The sequence below is a fragment of the Podarcis liolepis genome, assembly GCF_965112155.1.
Source record: "Podarcis liolepis genome assembly, chromosome: 9".
Lineage (NCBI taxonomy): Eukaryota > Metazoa > Chordata > Lepidosauria > Squamata > Lacertidae > Podarcis > Podarcis liolepis.
In genome coordinates, this window is record NC_139564.1 from 73,296,927 (window position 1) to 73,316,181 (window position 19,255).

At 44.2% G+C, this 19,255-nt stretch overlaps 1 protein-coding gene across 2 annotated transcripts in view; it reads right to left on the minus strand.

Annotated features, from left to right (window-relative positions):
• The window catches only part of CRMP1 (collapsin response mediator protein 1), a 38,099-nt gene continuing 18,844 nt past the window's right edge, over nucleotides 1–19,255 (minus strand). For both annotated transcript variants that reach the window (XM_083460497.1, XM_083460498.1), the window contains exons 5-14: nucleotides 18,828–18,889; nucleotides 16,803–16,883; nucleotides 14,317–14,385; nucleotides 13,291–13,411; nucleotides 10,212–10,368; nucleotides 9,261–9,402; nucleotides 6,578–6,748; nucleotides 5,914–6,093; nucleotides 1,604–1,769; nucleotides 1–967 (exon numbers count right to left, since the gene is read on the minus strand). In XM_083460497.1, the coding sequence (XP_083316623.1) occupies nucleotides 876–967; nucleotides 1,604–1,769; nucleotides 5,914–6,093; nucleotides 6,578–6,748; nucleotides 9,261–9,402; nucleotides 10,212–10,368; nucleotides 13,291–13,411; nucleotides 14,317–14,385; nucleotides 16,803–16,883; nucleotides 18,828–18,889 (1,241 nt within the window). In that variant the 3' untranslated portion in view covers nucleotides 1–875. The remainder of the gene's footprint in view (nucleotides 968–1,603; nucleotides 1,770–5,913; nucleotides 6,094–6,577; nucleotides 6,749–9,260; nucleotides 9,403–10,211; nucleotides 10,369–13,290; nucleotides 13,412–14,316; nucleotides 14,386–16,802; nucleotides 16,884–18,827; nucleotides 18,890–19,255) is intronic.

Below are 19,255 nucleotides of genomic sequence, written 5' to 3' on the forward strand. Positions count from 1 at the left end.
TTCATTTCATCTTCTTTTATTTCACAAGCCTTCAATTCAAAAAAAATGAACCACAACTAGTAGATCTGATACATTATAATAAGTAAAAATGAACGTGATTTATAAAGGAGAAAAAACTTTGTACAAAAACATTAAAAATCCAACAGCAAATTGAATTCTTTAGAAGTACCAAATATTTCATGCAAAAGGTGAGCGCTACTGGCCAGTTGTAGAAATCCCCTGAACAAAATGGCAACAGCGTCACTATGTGGAAATTATGGCTCTTTCTAAAAGCAAAGACACAGACTTGGAATGTACTAAGTGGGTCAGAGCCACTAGGCCCTCCTCTACTGAGGTTTCTTGGGATTTAATAAATTAAAAAATAACATTAAAAGAAAGACTCCTGTCCTATTCTGCATATTTTAAAAATGACCAGTCTTTCTTCTTACCTTGGCATCGTGGTAATTATTGGCAAAGTGTTCTTTCTAAAGTGGACTCACTCACAAACTGCAGCTTGCATCAATAACTTAGTAACATGCATCAACTACTCTAGCACGGCTAACGGGTGAGGGGTGCAAACGAACTATCAGGTCATTACGAGACAAAGCTAAAAGCATCCATCACTAATGGAGAAATGGAAGCACCATGCTTTAAAAGGTGGCAAAGGTATGAAAGCACAATTGTGAGGCAATTTATTCCAAGCAAACACGCTACACAATGATGACTTCTTTCTATTCACTTTTCTTGGGGAGGAGGAGAGATTCCCTGTCACACACACACACGCACACACACACACAAGTACCGAATAAAAGTGTGGGATCAACAACACAGACATAGAAAGGAAATAATAATTGTTCCTATGAGCCTTTATTCTTGGTTTCTGTTTCCATCTGAGTTCATCCAAGACTAGTAATATTGGAGCGACCACCAGGAGGTGCAACAATGCGATGCCCAGTGCGACGTGGGTTGTTATCATCTACCTGAGCACCTGTGCAACAGCAATCCAGAAACAAGGTGAGAGTTAATAGGTTCTCCAGCCTTTCATTTACTCAGAAATCAATGGCACAAGTAATTGCAAATGCTTCATATGAGCTAAACATCTTGCCCTTTTATACTGAAAATGAGGCCTGACCCACACAAATACTGATTTTACAAAGTACACCCCTGTGACATAATATTTAGGATATGGCACTCTGAAGCGACAGTGCTCAAACTTTCATCGGACACTGAATCCTAAGTCTGCTGTGGCTTTTCATCAAGGCTAATGGGTATTTGCCTACTGCACTAGTAGAAACATGGGTCCATCTACAGAAAACCATTGTGGATTCCTCTGTGCAGTTGTCTTTGAGCTACACCTGCACACAAGACTTCTGGGAGTGGGCATCCTTTATCCAAACCTGAGCATGGAGGTGCAGCACTGAAAATGAAGAGACATGTACAGCACATCACAAGGCCGCAGTTCCCTCTGGGCTTCCCCTTATACTAAAAATCTCCTCCTTCTGCCAGTAAGTCATCAATGCTAGTCCTGACTAAATTACTTATGGATGGATTTATACTACGCAATTCTCTGCAGTGGACCCTGTTTTCCAAAAAAAAGGTTGCTGATACTGATAGTTTGTCACACCTGATAAGCTAAAGTTAGATTGATGGAGGTTCCTGATTGGTGGAGGCTGGTTTTTGGCAGGAGACGATTTAGTGGAAGGTGCAGGAGTTGCATATTTTGGTGTTGCTGGAACTTCATAGACTGGCCCATCGTACATTCCTCGGGAGACACCTTGCAATTCTGTTACCTGTGTATCACAAACAGAAATGCAATTACGGTACATTTCAGTGGCCTGGCATTTGACCCACCTGTCTCACACATAAGATCAATGCAAAAATGTATGCAACAGAGCAAGGTTGATGAGTCCCACTTCCTCCATCATCACTTCCATCTTCTGTTCCCAAAGTGGGGAGATTTGCACATCGTAAGATTTAGTATTTTCTAAGCACCTAAAAGTGAAGTGCCATGCAATCTAAGAAAGGGTTGCCAGCCTGATTGGGCCAGAAGGCCCCTTTGGCATTTTGAAAAGGTGCAGTGGGCACTAGTCCCAAAATGGCTGCCACATCTCAAAAAGCCACATCTCAAAAAGGACCACAAAGTGGTGAAAGCCTGCCCCTCTCCCCTGTTGGCACCGTGATTGGTCACAGAGAGAAGCTCCTTCCATCTTCTGCTAAGAATGGAAGACAAAGTGGGCACTGACAATAATGCCAGTCAGAATTGTCATTGCTCCCTCATTGGAAGACAGTTACTGTGGAGGAAGTCTATACATTAATTGGGAATCTGAAGAGCGGAAAGGCTCCGGGGAAAGACTTTATCCCAGTGGAATTGATTACATCAAAACAGCACTGGTGGGCTCCACTTCTGGCAGAACTTTTTACGGTAGTAAATAACTCGGGCAAAGTACCATATAGCTGGAAACATGCTATAGTAGTTCCAATCTTTAAGAGAGGCCACCCAAATGTACCTTCCAATTATAGGCCAATTAGCCTGCTTTCAATAATTGGGAAGCTGTATGCCCGATTCCTCAGTAGCAAACTGACAATTTTTCTAAATGAACATAATATACTATCTGAAGCCCAGGCAGCCTTTCGTGAGAACCATTCAACATCAGACCACTGTCTAATGCTGTCCTTCCTAGCTGAGAAGTACACCAGGCCTCTACAGGGTAAACTCTTCGTGGCCTTCATGGATCTGAAATCAGTGTTCGATTCCATCCCCAGATCCCAGCTATGGTCCAAATTAAATCTGATTTTGCAGGACAAACGACTCCTCTTTCTTATAAAAGCCCTGTACAATGGAACCAAACTGCAGGTCCGATGTGGTCGGCAGGGACTGTTATCGAACAGTATCGGGATGACTAGGGGGGTGAGACAGGGATGCATTTTGGCCCCCACACTGTTTTGCCTATTCTTAAATGACCTAGAAGAGAGCTTAATGGACCCAGATGGACACCTTCCAAAAATAGGAATGAGAAGGACCCCCTTGTTGTTATATGCGGATGATGTGGCCATCATCTCCAGACTGGGTTTGAAATATCTGCTGAGGAAGTTTTCTGGAAATGGTTTATCCATTAATTATGAAAAATCTAAAATTTTAGTCTTCGAAAGAAGCTTCTCCAGGTCTAAATGGGTGCTGGATGGCCATAACCTTGAACAGATAAAATACTGCAGTTATCTAGGGCTCACATTCCATCATACAGGATCTTGGAAGCACCACTGGCAAACCTCCCTTCAAAAGGCGGAGATCACAAAGCTGGCCATACTCAGATTCTTTTTCACAAAGGGCAGCAAATATGTTCCAGCAGCCTTAAGAGTTTTCAACGCAAAATCCGTTTCCCAACTCCTGTACGCTGCAAATGTCTGGCATAATGGGGACCTGCCTAAGTTAGATGGCTTTCAGGCAAAATTTCTACGATCTCTGCTGCAGATACCCAACTGTGTCCCCAACTCCATACTTCTGTTAGAAGCTGGTGAATGCCCAATTTCAACTAAAGCGTGGTGGGCTGCCCTAAAACATTGGCTCAGGATTTCAGTGTTTGATCTAGGGAAGGGTTTGTACCAACACCTAACCAATGAGGCGTTTGTCAGCAAATGGCAGAAAACCATGGCTAGAAAAGCCACCTCTATTGGTCTGTCCCCCCCCCCCCAACTTTATTACCTGGGTTATGAAGGAGCCCTAAAGACGTTAAAGCAAAGATTATGGGATAATACACACAGTGACTTGTGATCTCGATCACACGCAGCCTGTAGCAGTAGGAGTACAATATGGGCATGTCTTTAAGTTAACACCTTACATTAAAAACCTGACAGTACCAAATTATCAAAGGTTATTCACCAAAGCCAGACTAAACGTCTTTCCTTCTGCAGTGTTGGATGGCAAGTTGAGAGGAGTTCCCTACCAGGACAGACTTTGCTCGTGTGCTCAAGACATCAATTCTATAAAACATAATTTGCTGCACTGTGTGAAATATGAGCAAGCCAGGGCTGAACTGATATTACCCTTGCTGGTACCTTTCCCAGGAAAATCAGAGGCTCACTATGTCAGGTTCCTATTGAAAGACTGGACAAACGCTAGAACATTAGCAATGGCGACGTTTTTATCGATGTTTGCAAGAAACAACGATCCCTATCTTTAAGTCTGAACAAAATGCTTGTTTAACCTGGAGGTAGGCTGTCTGAATTGTGCATTGATTTGTAACGATTTGTTGGGTCTCTGGACCGTAATAAAGATTGATTGATAATGCCAGGCACTGGGTATGCCAACCTGAAATTCCCTGAGGGCCCACAAATGATCAATGGATCATTTTCAATATTTCCCTCATCCCTGTAAAATGACAAAGTTTCAGCCAGCATTCTCATTTTTTTATTTAACTTTTATTCACATGTATAATGGGACGCGGGTAGCTCTGTGGGTTAAACCACAGAGCCTAGGGCTTGCCGATCAGAAGGTTGGCGGTTCGAATCCCCGTGACGGGGTGAGCTCCCGTTGCTCGGTCCCTGCTCTTGCCAACCTAGCAGTTCCAAAGCACGTCAAAGTGCAAGTAGATAAATAGGTACCGCTTCGGCAGGAAGGCAAACAGCGTTTCTGTGTGCTGCTCTGGTTCGTCAGAAGTGGCTTAATCATGCTGGCCATGTGACCCGGAAGCTCGGCCAATAAAGCGAGATGAGCGCTGCAACCCCAGAGTCGGCCATGACTGGACCTAACGGTCAGGGGTCCCTTTACCTCTAAGGAAAAGGAGGACATTCCAGGATCAAATCAGAAAGCGGGGCGGCTTCTTTAAATCCAGGACTGTCCCTGGAAAATAAGGGCACTTGGAGGGTCCCTAACGGTCCGGGGTCCCTTTACCTTTACAATGGCAAAACTCGTGTTAGGATATTTCCGTTCCACCTTAAAAGGGAGCAGGCTTTGTGAGTCACAGAGTCTGCGCATGCCCTGTTCACAGGATGTTTATGTTTCCTATTGCTTTCGTTTTCTCTCTGTGTCTGGAGACACTGAAGCAGGCAGTCATGTTTTTCTTTGTTCTGATCAACGCTGAATAAAACTTGTAAATAATGCTCTCCTGCATGCAACTTCTGCTGTGAATTATCTGCTGATTGAGTGTGCATGAGCTCTGGAATGTGGCAAGCTATTTCTGGAAACTCGTGTTGCTAATTGCTGATACTGTATCTACGGGAGATCGATGGATCGTCCGGCAGCCGGCTTGGGGGCCATGATGAACTTTGTCTCCCTGGCAGTATCCAACACAAAGCACGTCAAAGTGCAAGTAGATAAATAGGTACCGCTTCGGCAGGAAGGTAAACAGTGTTTCTGTGTGCTGCTCTGGTTCGTCAGAAGCGGCTTAGTCATGCTGGCCATGTGACCCGGAAGCTCGGCCAATAAAGCGAGATGAGCGCCGCAACCCCAGAGTCGGCCATGACTGGACCTAATGGTCAGGGGTCCCTTTACCTCTAAGGAAAAGGAGGACATTCCAGGATCAAATCAGAAAGCGGGGCGGCTTCTGTAAATCCAGGACTGTCCCTGGAAAATAAGGGCACTTGGAGGGTCCCTAACGGCCAGGGGTCCCTTTACCTTTACAATGGCAAAACTCGTGTCTCAAAATGGATTGGAACTGGGCAGTGGATCTCTGGAATGATACAGCCACTGCGTATTTCCTCAGGCACGTTGCTCTCTCTGAATTACAGAACTGAAGAGATGGAAGAGACTCCAAGGGTCATCTAGTCCAGTTCCCTGTAATGCAGGAATCCTGCCCACAGCCATCCCTGGTTGGGCTCAAACAGCCAGATGAAATGACCCATCATTCTACAAAAATATATACATTCAAGCATCTGTACATTATAACATGTTATAGAAATGATTAGCAACAAGAAGTTTGGATATTTTTACAAACCTACCTTATTCCTAATTTTGATGCGTTGATAAAGATATTCAGGGAAGGGCTTCCGGGGAATGAAGCGGCCCATTCCTTTGCTTACATGGAGATTTCCATCTTCAAACACAATCTTCCCTTGGCTAATGACTATGAGGGGAGCACCGTGACATTCCATGCCTTCAAATATATTATATTCAACAGCCTGCAATGGGGAGACCAGAACATGCAATTAATTCTCATTTACTGATAGGCATGAATGATTTATACTACATTAAATTGTAGAAGGTGTTAAACATGATAGTTAATTTTCTTTAATAGTCAGGGAGTCAAAACCATTAAAACGTCACAGTGTGGTGGCACAAAGTGGCAGCAATGATGGCAGGTTTCGGCAAAGCCTCACCGGAAATTGGCACAGAAGCTGGTGGCGCTTTTCTGCCAGTGGGTGCTTCTGTCATCCAAGGTGGGTGCTTCACCCCGCCTCACAGGTGGGCCGGCCCTGCTGCCTGTGTATCTTTGATGGTAGCAGCACTGGCATCCATTCTCTAGACACAATTGGGTGACGCACACATGCAGTAAGGAGCAATTGGGCACATATTGTGCTGCCGTGGTTGAGGGTATTCTTTGACAGCCTGCAGCAATAGTGCCTTAAGTAGTTCTCAAAAAAATTGAAGAGCTTTTCCTCTTACCGACTTATGGCTTTTGGCTGTGATGGTCTTCGCCTTCTCTGGGTCCCAGATCACAATGTCAGCATCCGAACCCACAGCGATTCTACCCTTTCGCGGATAGAGGTTAAAGATTTTGGCTGCATTGGTACTAGTAATGGCAACAAACTGGTTTTCATCCATTTTACCTGAAGACTAAGATAAATTTTCCATGAGTAACGTATCTTAAGAATAGTGGTATAAGTGTACATACAACAGAGATTAGAGGTGGTGATCAACAAAATTTTACTCAGAGTACATCTAAGTCACTGGAAACAAATGGACAAGACCTGCCTTTAAATCATCAGTATTCTTTCCTGCAGCAAATTAAGAGCCACCAGGAATATGTATGCGGACGTAGACAGGTATTAGATTTAGTGGTTCTTCCTGGAATTAGTTCTGGATTTATTAATTTTTTTAAAAAAGGTAACTGAGTTAAAAAAAATAATTCTTAACATACCAGCAGATGGCAAATGAAGCTAGCAGTTGAGACTTGGAATTCAGAGGGCAAAATGCCTGACAGGTGGAAGAAGCCTGTTGATTTGCTTAGTTATAGTGGCTGTTGTGGGTAAAATGACTTTTTGGCCCTGTTAGAATAAAGGATGATGAACCTGGTGGGTTAACTGGGCTATTTGTCCTTCCCCAACCTGCTGCCCTCTACTAAATCTGGAGCCATAAGCTCCAGCTAGCCTGGCCAGTGGCCAAGGATGATGTGAGTTGTAGCTCAATAAAACCGGAGCGCACCAGGTTAATGAAGGCTGACCGAAGATGTTAAGCTCTGAAGGAGGCTGCCACCAGAACAAGGAGTGGAGCAAGTAGAGATTGTAAGGGAAGATAAAGGCAAAGGACCCCTGGATGGTTAAGTCCAGTCAAAGGCAACTATGGGGTGCGGTGCTCATCTCACTTCAGGCCAAGGGAGCTGGTGTTTGTCCACAGACAGCTTTTCAGGTCATGTGGCCAGCAGGACAAAACCACTTCTGGCACAACGGGACACCGTGACAGAAGACAGAGCACACGGAAATGCCGTTTACCTTCCTGCCGCAGCAGTACCTATTTATCTACTTGCACTGGTGTGCTTTCAAACTGCAGGAGCTGGGAGGGAGCAGCAGGAGTTCACCCCGTCGCAGGGATTTGAACCGCCAACCTTCTGATCGGCAAGTCCAAGAGACTCAGTGGTTTAGACCACAGCGCCACCTGCGTCCCTTTTAAGCAGAGATGAAGCGTGTGGGAGGGGCGAGATGATGGTGCTGATGGATACAAGAGAGATTGCTGGGAGGAGACGGAGGAAGCATCACTTAAGATCTCGGGACTATGTGAGTATTCAGCTTCCAGAAGCTGCCGCAATATTCATGGGGCATACAAGTAGTACTTGGGAATAGGGGCAATGAGATAGGCTTGGTTTCAAAGGAAAAAAAAGAACAATGTGCCTCAGTGAGCAAGAGAATAGGCTAGCCAAGCTGCAGAGGCAAGGGGAGAAAACCACTGAGAGCTTGACACTGCCCCCAGCACCTCGTTTCGGGCAGGTCTCACCACATGCATGAACTTGGTGCAAAGGACCCACAGATGACTTCAACAACTGGGGTCCAAGTACCTTTGGGATTGCCTGAGTCCCTATGCTCCACCACAATCGCTCAGATCAGGGTGGTCCAATATGTGGCCCACGAGGCCTTTTGTGGTGGCTCCAGGCAGGGCCTAGCAAGTGCTTTCCCAGCTTTGGAAAGGAGGTGGGATGGCTCTAGGACACTGCCAGAGCCCTTATGCCCCATTCCCAAAGCCAGCCAAATGTTTACTGGGCTTTGGGAAGGCGTCCCCTTGGCTCGGTGCCCAGTATGGGGGAACTGGTTGCACTGCCCTAAATCCAGTGCTGCTGCCCGCTTATACTTCTGCAAACCTTGGGTTTATCCCAAGCCTGCTGATTCTCTCTGTGTGTGTGTGTGTGTGTGTGTAGTTGTTTTGGCAATGCAAGTGACAGCACCAACAGAATTGAATTGGGAGTAGAAGAAATAATAATAATATCAGCATTTTAACTGAGTCCAGAAGCAGACTGGTAACTAGCAGTGCCGTCTTACCCATAGGTGCTAGGGGTGCGGGGCACCCGGGTGCCAGGCTCTCAGGGGCGCCAGGCCGAGAGTCCGGGGCCCGAGAGTTGAGTCTGGAAAGGGGTCTGGAGTGCCGCGGCAGGCTCTTCTGCTGTGGGCAGCTCTAAGCTGTGAGTTTAGGGGTGACTGAGCCAGCAAGACGCTGAGGCGGCCGGCTGGCTGGCTCCGCCCTCCTGCATGCCTGGGACTGGGCAACCTGGAGGGGGGGGCCGCCGGGTGGATCTTTGTACCCCGGCACCGCATATGCTTAAGACAGCCCTGGTAACTAGTGCCACTGATGTGTGGTGGCGCAAAGCTTCTGTCTCCCATAAACATTTTGGCAGCCACACTTTGTACAAAAACAAAGTTTCCTGGTCGCCTTTAAATGCAGTTCCAGCATCACAGTAGAGCATTACAGCAGCCCAGGCTGGTGGAGTTGTGTGCCCTGAGGCCCCGGTGTGTGAGTGCAAATAAAAGGCCCTGGGTGTTGGCCCGCTGACCCCAGCCCCCTCTAGCTAAGAGTTAGATTTGGAAATCTCTGAGCAGTACAAGGCAGGACCTGGTGTGAAGCAGCGGTTGCCTTTGCTTACCACACACTTATCCCAGACCACGGTCATTCTTTCTTCAATTCCATTTACTCCTTCTGGAATCAGAGTGAAGTTGTCCTTCCCAACCGCTTTCTGGGCTGTGCTATAGGTACAGTGGGCGCTTCCAGTCACTTGCAGGTCACCACTGAAGGAACACAGAGAGGAGACAGAAATATTTTTAAAGGCTGGAGGCAAGGATGTGGGTTGCCTACCATTTGTGTTTCTAGCTATTGGTGCCACACATTCATTCAGGAATGTATATGGTTAACTACTGCTTTTCAATTCTGTTAACCTCTCCAGTCTCTGCTTCCACATTCACATCAACACTATTCTCCAAAGTATTGTTCTTTGGGTATCTTTCCTAGTGTTTTTCAGGTCTCTGTAACAGCATCAGTAAGGCAAACCAAAGTGAAACTGAACAGCAAGTTTGTTTACAGATTATTTTTTAAAAAACTCACTCTATATAATCATCCCACTAAGGACCTAGTTAGATGTTCCATGGGAGGCCTGTGAACCACCTGATGACGGACTGATTGATTGATTTGTACTGAAAAGCAGTCACAGAAGACTACCAGTCTTCTGTGGGGATGAGGCTATTTCATCCTTTTCCTTCCTGTCACTTAAAACCATCCTTTCTGAGCCGATTTTCTTGTCAAAGGGGAAGAGAGTAAGCTGTCTGGGGTAATTCTGAACAGGGAAAGGTCAGGAAGGGAAAGGGCTAAGCAGAATCCTCCCCCTGTGGTGGGGGGGGTCACATGTCTCCTGCATAATGTCTAAGTTCACTCTGAGCTAAATACAGTATTTGCTATTCCCTTAGAAACAAGAACAAATCTGACAATAATCAAACCACATCAAAATACTTGTCTGTTATTACATATTACTTCTGCACTTTAGCTCACATCCAAGGACTCCCTTGGCTGAATTGGTGGTTTACAAGCAGTTGCAGTTTAATACCATGCTAAAAGTGAGGTCAAATGATCAGGTGTTGTAGGATCCAGACTCAGAGGCGGTGAGGTCACAAATGCTGCAGCCTTGGCCCAATTTTTGCTCCAATAATGTGTCCCGTCTGTCCCCAGGCTGGCAGTGATTGGTTCCCCGAAAACAAGAGCACCTTGGGGAATGGAAACACACAACTGATTATACCATCCTTTTAATTTATTTTTTAAATTTATATACCACCCTTCATCTGAAGATCACAAGGTGGTTCAAAACATAAAAATACAAAATGAGAACACAAATTACAAAATAGACAAAAGCAAACTAATCACCCCACCTCCCACAAACACATTTAAAAGGACATAGTATGTTAATCAACCAAAGGCCTGATTAAAGAGAAAAGTTTTTGCCCGGTGCCTAAAGATATGGAAGGAGGGCACCAGGCAAGGCTCCTTGGGGATAGCATTCCCCAAACGGGGAGCCACCACAGAGAAGGCATGTTCTTATGTTGCCACCCTCCAGATCTCTCGTGGAGGAGGCACACGAAGGAAGGCCTTAGAAGATGATTGCAGGGTCTGAACTGGTTCACATGGGAAGAGACAGTCCTTGAGGTATTGCAGTTGTGAGCCATTTAAGATTTTATGGGTCAAAACCAGCACTTTGAATTGAGCCCAGAAACTAATCGGCAGTCAGTGCATTCAGGCCAGGATCGGTGTAATATGCTTAACCTTTCATGCCCTGGTGAGCAACCTGGACACCAAATTCTGAACCAGCTGAAGTTTCCAAACCATCCTCAGGTAGCCCTATGTATAACGTGTTGCTGCAATCTTACCTAGAGATCACCAGAGCATAGATGACAGAAGTTAGGTTTTCCGGTCTAAGGAAAGCAGGTCGGGGAACCAGGTTGGGGAACAGCGGTATGGCGGCGCTCCGCCTCCCCGCTGTCCCCCGAGCTTATGGGGCTGGCCAATGTCTGCCCGGCGCGAGGGGCGCTCTGCTTCAGGGTGTCTTGTGCGCTGGGCGGCAGGCTGCTATCCGCAGCGTGGGGAGCCCTGCGGGACCTCCCGCAGGCTCCCCAGGCTTGCTGATAGCTTCCTGAAGCCTGGAGAGCAAGAGGGGTCGGTGCGCACTCCAAGCTTCAGCGAAAGCCTGTATTCGCCCCATAGAGTAGTCTCTAAGGTGCTACTGGAAAGATTTTTTTTATTTTGTTTCGACTATGGCAGACCAACACAGCTACCTACCTGTAACTAGAACTTTGTGTTTTCTGAGACATGGACTCTAGTCTGTAAAAGCTTCTGCTACAATAAATCGGTTAGCATTTAAGGTGCCACAAGTCTCTTGGTTATTTTTGCTTCTAAGTAAGTGGCAGGAACAAACAAAGAGCTCCAGAGAGAATTTGTTTCTCTGCACAGCCATGGCAGCCTGAATGATATATGCTCAGAAATGGAAGAAGAGAAAACCACCAACAAAGGAGGAATAGCAGATGAAACTGATGGAGTATGCAGAATTAGCAAAATTAACTAACAGAATAAGAGAACAGGAAGAAGGAGCCTTTAAGGAAGATTGGAAAATGTTTGTAGAATATTTGAATAATTATTGTAAACAAGTTAAAATGTTAGCAGGGTTAGAGTAAATTCAGCAGTTTAATTAAGTGAAGATTTAATGAGAAAGGAGATGAAATAAAATATATGGAGTAATTAGAATATGCACTAGTAATGGATAACTAAAACAAACCATGGAGGAGGGGAAGGAAAGTAAATGATTGTGGTTATATTGATTTGAATTTGAAAATCTGTAATGGAAAATTATAGATATTATATAAAATTATAGATATATAAAGAGCTCCAGAGAGACCTGTTTAAACAGAATAAAATATTTCCTCACCAGAAGAGGGGTGGTCCAAAAGAACCAAAAGGAAAGGAGCACTGGAAAAGGGGATGTGAAGCTGCACAGAACCAGCTCAGAGCATTCAACAACCCTTTAGCTTCTCTGTCATTACCATTTTACTTTCTTAGTGATTCCTGCTGGTTCCCACATAGGTATTCATCACTTGATGACTCACTGCAGTATCAAGTAGCAATTTGCAAGGATATATGAGGCAGCGCTCAACCAGCAGCAATGGGAGCTCACCCCGTCGCGGGGATTTGAACCGCCAACCTTCTGATCAGCAAGCCTTAGGCTCTGTGGTTTAGACCACAGCGCCACCCGCGTTCATAAATATACATAAATAGATGTTCATAAATGTACCAAGCAAACACATACAAATATGTAAACCACATGTGTGAAACCCACAGAAAAGTCCTGAAACCATTTTCTCTCTCCCAAAATGACCTCAAATATTACTCTGCAAGGTCGAAAAAAATGGGAAATCTCCGCATTGTCTCTTTCACAAATCCTGTCTTAAGGGCACATCTGGGTCAAACCACAGAGCCCAGGACTTGCCGATCAGAAGGTCGCGGTTCGAATCCCTGTGACGGGGTGAGCTCCCGTTGCTCGGTCCCTGCTCCTGCCAACCTAGCAGTTCAAAAGCACCCCGAAAATTGCAAGTAGATAAATAGGTGCCGTTCCGGCAGGAAGGTAAATGGCGTTTCCGTGCACTGCTCTGGTTCGCCAGAAGCGGCTTAGTCATGCTGGCCACATGACCCGGAAGCTGTACGTCGGCTCCCTCAGCCAATAAAGCAAGATGAGCGCCGCAACCCCGGAGTCGGTCACGACTGGACCTAATGGTCAGGGGTCCCTTTACCTTTTTAAAAATATGAATAGGGTGTAAACCTGTGACCTGGATTCAGGAATTGAGTAGTTATCATAACAAAAGAGTGGCCAGGATGCCCAGGTAATCCAATCAGGTAACCTGGCAGACAGGAAGAAAAAACACACACCCCCTCCTGTGTGTGGGGAGGAGCACCCTGTTGCAACAACTTTAATAATGATCAGGCTTACTAGCTGCTTTGCTTCTCAATATTCTCTGGTTGGTCTCTGTGTTTTTTCTCCTACCGGTAGAGAACCTACAAAAAGATTCTCTATGGGCTGAGGATACCCCATAAGGGAAAAGGAGCAGTTTTTCTCTCATGACAGTATGAAAGGCTGCATTCTGTACCTTTCTTTCTAGCCAGTGAAATGATGTCAGCTGCACTCTTGCTCATGACCTTGGTGATATACAACGGACAGTTGATGCGACTAGCTATGGTGATGGCTCGGAAAACAGCTTCTGCTTCAAGCTTAAATAAGGAAAGAAATTCAGTCAAAGTAACTTCATCATTACCTTGCAAATTTTTCACACAGGTATTTCCCAGATTCCAGCCACTTTCCTCTTCTGCTTTATGAACAGTTCCTCATCCCTCAACCCCCTTCCTCTTTTAACTGACTTACAAAAATATAACCTTTCCTGCTACTTCACGCTTTGCTTTTTCTCCAAGCAGAATTAATTTGAAGCTATACACAAATTTCAGAATACTGCTTACAGAAAAAAAGATTTCTCACCCCTGATCTAAATGGCATGAATGGCTCAAGGTGGTACCTGAAAAAACTCCTACGACTTCAAAAACATTAAAAACTGAATGTAATCAGCTTGCCACCTTGCAAGCAACTGCTATACTGAAGTGTTCATCAGCAGAGCGACCCCTTTAATATTCTCATAGAAGTCAATGGAACATTTGCAGGTAATCAGCTTCAAGGCCACAGCTTAAAATTTTGTTATTAAGGTGTTCTGTACAGTGGTACCTCGCAAGACGAATGCCTCGGAAGACGAAAAACTCGCAAGACGAAAGAGTTTTTCGTTTTTTGAGTTGCTTCGCAAGACGAATTTCCCTATGGGCTTGCTTCGCAAGACGAAAACGTCTTGCAAGTTTGTTTCCTTTTTCTTAAAACCGCTTGAAGAGGTGCAGTTGCGACTTGACTGTGCTTCGCAAGACGAAAAATTCGCAAGATGAAAAAACTCGCAGAACGAATTAATTTCGTCCTGCGAGGCACCACTGTATTGAGGTATTATTATCACAGAATCAAAAAGTGATGTGAAGTGCTTATGGATTTCTCTTGGTTTGGTTAGTTCTGCTAGAAAAAAATTGTACAAACTTTAACGCATGGCTCCTGCAGCCCTTAGACTGAACTTGAACACAGCTCTCACCTCCTCTGGCCTGCTCAAGGCGTGGCCCTCTGGTCCAGTGATGCCCATCTCCAGCATACGCTTTTGTTCCTGAGGAGGTAATAGACAAAAGTTGATGGCCAACAGGTTACAAATACCGGTATATCAATTGATATGTATCAAAAGTCTCTCGTATACACTGTATTCAGTCATGTCTGTTGGTTAAGGAACGATATTTATTGTTAGCATTTAAATACCATCCAATCAACTATGTATTCTGCGTAGTTTACAGATTTCGGATATTCCAAGCTGCTTTTACTGCAGAATGTTCCTGATTTATAATTTTAACTGCTACTGTTTTAACTATGTATTATGCTAGGTGCCTGTTTTATTTTTAAATTGTTTTAAACTACAGGCATGTCTGGAGGATGTGGACCATTTGGATCCCTTCCAATCAGGATTCAGGCTCCACCACGGGACAGAAACCACCCTGGTTGACTGGTCAATGATCTCTGGCAGGTTAGGGACAGAGGTGAAAGCTGTTTCCTGGTTCTGCTGGATCTCTCAGCTGCTTTTGATACCATCAACCATGGCATCCTTCTGTACCATCTAGGAAGGCTGGGAGTGGGGGGGGACTGTTATGCAATGGTTCCACTCCTTCCTGGGTCATGTCCAGGAAGTCGCGTGGGGAGATGAGTGCTCAGACCCTTCAACACTCACTTGTGGGGTACCTCATGACTCCACCCTCTCTCATGCTTTTTAACATCCATATGAAACTGCTGGGAAAGGTCATCAGGTGGTTTGGGCTGGGTGTTCACCAATAGGCAGATGACACCAGCTCTACTTCTCATTTAAATCAGAAACAGTGAATGTGACGAACCTGGTCCTATGTGTCTGGAGGTGGCTGGAGGATGGACAGCAATCAATGGATTCAGGTTGAATCCTGACAAGACAGAGGTACTGCTTCTGGGGGACGGGGGGGGGCAGTCAGGTGTGAAGGACTTCCTGGTCTTGTATGAGGTAACTCTGCCCCTAAAGGACCAGGTGTGCAGCCTTGGGGTTATTTTGGACTCACAGCTGTCCATGGAAGCACAGCTTAATTCTGTGTCCAGGGTGGCTGTCTACCAGCGCCATCTGGTATGAAGGCTGAGACCCTTCCTGCCTGCACTCTGTCTCACAGAGTGGGACATGCAACAGTTATTCCCTGCTTGCAACTACTGCAATGTGTGCTATGTGGGGCTACCTTTGAAGGTGACTCAGAAACTACAGCTAATCCGGAATGCGGCAGCTAGACTGGTGACTGGGAGGGCCACTGGGACCATATAACACCTGTCCTAAAGGATCTATGTTGGCTCCCAGAACATTTCTGAGCACAACTCAAAGTGTTGGTACTGACCTTTCAAGCCCTAAATGGCCTCAGCCCTGTATATATGAAGGAGCATCTCCACCTGCATCGTTCAGCCCAGAAACTGAGGTCCAGCTCTGAGGGCCTTCTAGTGGTTCCCTCACTGTGAGAAGCAAAGTTACAAGGAACCAGGCAGAAGGCCTTCTCAGTAGTTGTCCCTGCCCTGTGGAATAGCCTCCCATCACATGTCAAAAGGCAGCCCTGTACAGGGAAGTTTTTAATGTTTAATATTTTATTGTGTTTTTTATATTTTGTTGGAAGCTGCCCATAGTGGATGGCAACCCAGTCATTTGGGCAGCATGTTGTTGTTGTTGTTGTTGTTTGCTTTTAGCTGGAACTGTTTCTGGCCATGAATAGCACCACAAAAACTCAAAAATTAAATGAAATAAATTAAATTTATGGCAAACTCAGAGGCCCATTCGCTTATTCCACCACAACTAAAATGCACTGATAATTATTACAGATTCTATATGCTACCTGCCTGACAGAATTTTTAAAATGTCCACCTGTTCCAAGCCCTCCCTTCTTGACTGTTTCATCACTTAAGATCTACCTGGTTCTAAACATGGACATCTAAGGCCAGGTGGCACTTGAATTGGTACCAATATGTCACATAGGTCTTTCTGGGACAGTTATGCAATGAAGAACCTCTTTTTGATACTAGCATCATCATCATCGGCATCCAGTACTGAACTTTGGGCCAAATAATAATGTCTACATGTTTTGGGTACCTTTCTGCAATCACAGCATGGTTTAAACACAGCCCAGTGTGAGCAGTCCAATCCAGAGAAAGGCTAGCATCCATTAAGTCCTGGTGAAGCACACAATTAAGCACATCTGTCCAATTGATATCAGTAGATTTTTCTATGTTCAGGATTACATCTTATTTTAATTTTTCATGGCGCCAAGTAGGGCTCATTTTCTATCACTCCCTGTCACAACCATGACATTCAGCACTCATTACATTTTGCGAGGGCTTGATGACCATTGCTACTGCCACACTGCAGTACTAATCTACAACCAAATGGGTGGATAAGATGGCAAACATCTGTGCCCAACGAATCTATCTATCAAGGGTATCAGACAGTTCAAAGAATAAATGTAGAAGAAAAGTTTTTCTCACCTGAGCTATCAAATCTCCATTTTCAGCATGGACCATGATTACAGCTCCAAGACTTTTCAGAAAAGTAAAGGCTTCATAGAGCTATATACAGTACCAAGGGAGGGGGGAACAGTTAGCAATGACAGATTATTGTATATCCCAATTCTTTTATCCCCTTCTTTAAAACACACATGCATACAGACATTTACTTTCATTTTAGGGCAGCACAACAGCCAAAAAAGGGTAAAACTTTATTTCACTCTGTTTCTTCATCTCGTCCCTTCTCATCAGCAAAGGAAAACACAGTGCTTGACACCAATGGGGAATTGGTTCCCTCTCCCTGTCTGCTGAAATCCTAAGAATTAACCCCACCCAGATATGCTTTGGAGTAACACATTTAGCATCACATTTACTTTGCCTCTAATTCCACCACCTTCCAGATACCGTATTTTTCGCTCTATAAGACGTACCAGACCATAAGACGCACCTAGTTTCTGGAGGAGGAAAACAAGAAAAAAAATATTCTGAATCTCAAAAGCCAGAACAACAAGAGGGATTGCTGCGCAGTGAAAGCAGCAATCCCTCTTGCTGTTCTGGCTTCTGGGATAGCTGCGCAGCCTGCATTCGCTCCATAAGACGCACACACATTTTCCCTTACTTTTTAGGAGGGAAAAAGTGAGTCTTATACAGCAAAAAATACGGTAAGTTTGACAGGAACCTGAACATTAAAAAAAATAAAAATCTGTAGATGCTTTCTTGTTTATGATTTCATGAAGAGCTCACAGTTTAACTCAGATTCCCACAATTAGAAGGCAATAACTTCCACAAAGTTTTTGCGGCAAATTATAAAAGCGATAAAGTCCCATCAAGATTAGAATGGATTAAAAAAATGGCTGAATACGTGGAATTAGATAGCATGTCAGAAGAGATAAGTTTTAAAAATATACTTGAAAAATAATAATAGTAGTTTAAGGTCATACGCAGCGTTCGAATAATTTCAGTAGCAGTGTTAAAAATGTGGTAAAACCAATGAATGGATTAAGGGATATTGAAATTGAAGAAAACTCATTATGCAATGGCAGCGAACAATTAATACAGAATCTGTAATAAGGAATAGACGGGAAGTCTGGCGCATAGAAAAAGACCACTTATTTTATGTTTTGAAGGTTATTAGTTGATGTATTAATTCTCTTTTTTTCTTTGGTGGCGATGGAATTTATTTTCTTTTTCTGTATGGTGTGTCAATGTGAATGGTAACAATAAAATTTAAAAAGAAGAAGAAGGCAAGAACTTCTAAAACGATTCCAAAGCATTTTTTCTTGGAGAAAAAGAAGGAACAAAAACCAAGCCAACTCTTGATTAGATGCTAAATGCATGTATTAAATGTGCATAGTTCTTGTTCTCTAAAGAGCAGTAGAACTGGGAGCACTGCACACAGGGAGGGGGGCAGGCTACTGTCCTGCTAAGCCTCCCCCCCCCAGCCCTTTCCAGAAGCTGCTATAAGTCTTGGGAGGATAATCCCCTCACAAGACTAGCAGCAGCTTCCAGGAAGGGGTAAATTGTGGGTGTGTGGAAAGGATTAATCCCACTTCCCCAAATTCTGTAGTCCCAGTCCTGCCCAGACGCCTCACTGCTACACGTTAAATAACAAAAATAGTGCACATTAAACATTTACAAGCATTTGTAAATGTTTAATATTCTAAAGCAAGTTCTGGATATGCTCCAAGCATGTGAAGATACTCCTTGAAAACATGAGGCCATACCAGTCACTGTGCTGGAAATGACATGTTTCAAAACTCCAAATTTGTGTTCGCAATAGATTCTGCCATAATGTTATGTTTTAACTGTAATATGCACAAAACATTCATCACAATTTCAATTAAAAACTAAGTGTTAGCCCACCTGAAACTTTCAGAGGAAGGAGGGACATGACTGCTCACATTTCAACACACACCCATCCCAAACTTAAGCTTAATTCAAAAGCATGGATCTCCATTAGAAGAGTTCCTGGGAATCAGAGATCTCATATGAAAATGCACAGATTACCTGGCTGTCAGTCATTTGGTAGAGATCTTTGTAGACCATGTAGACTTGAAAAGAATTAACACCTATTTAAAGGAAAAGAAGTATTCAGAATAAAGCGAATGTGCATTTTTTTAGCATTCTGAAACAGTTACCTTCATAAATATTCATATTAGTACTGTTTATGTTAAATCAGTTTTAATTTATTTTTTATTACTTGTTTAAAATCTTTCTCTGTTACCTCCCATATCATCTCAAAGTTGTATACAATATTTAAAAATATATCAAACATTAAAATACAGAAAGATAATGCAAATGAAAATATAAGGCAGTGTTAAAAATATGATATATTCAGGTCAAGCACCAGTGAATGCTGGGAGCACAGCTGTTTTTTGGGTTTTTTTAAAGGCAGGGAAGGTGGATGCATTGTGCAGATGCCGCCACAGAAAATA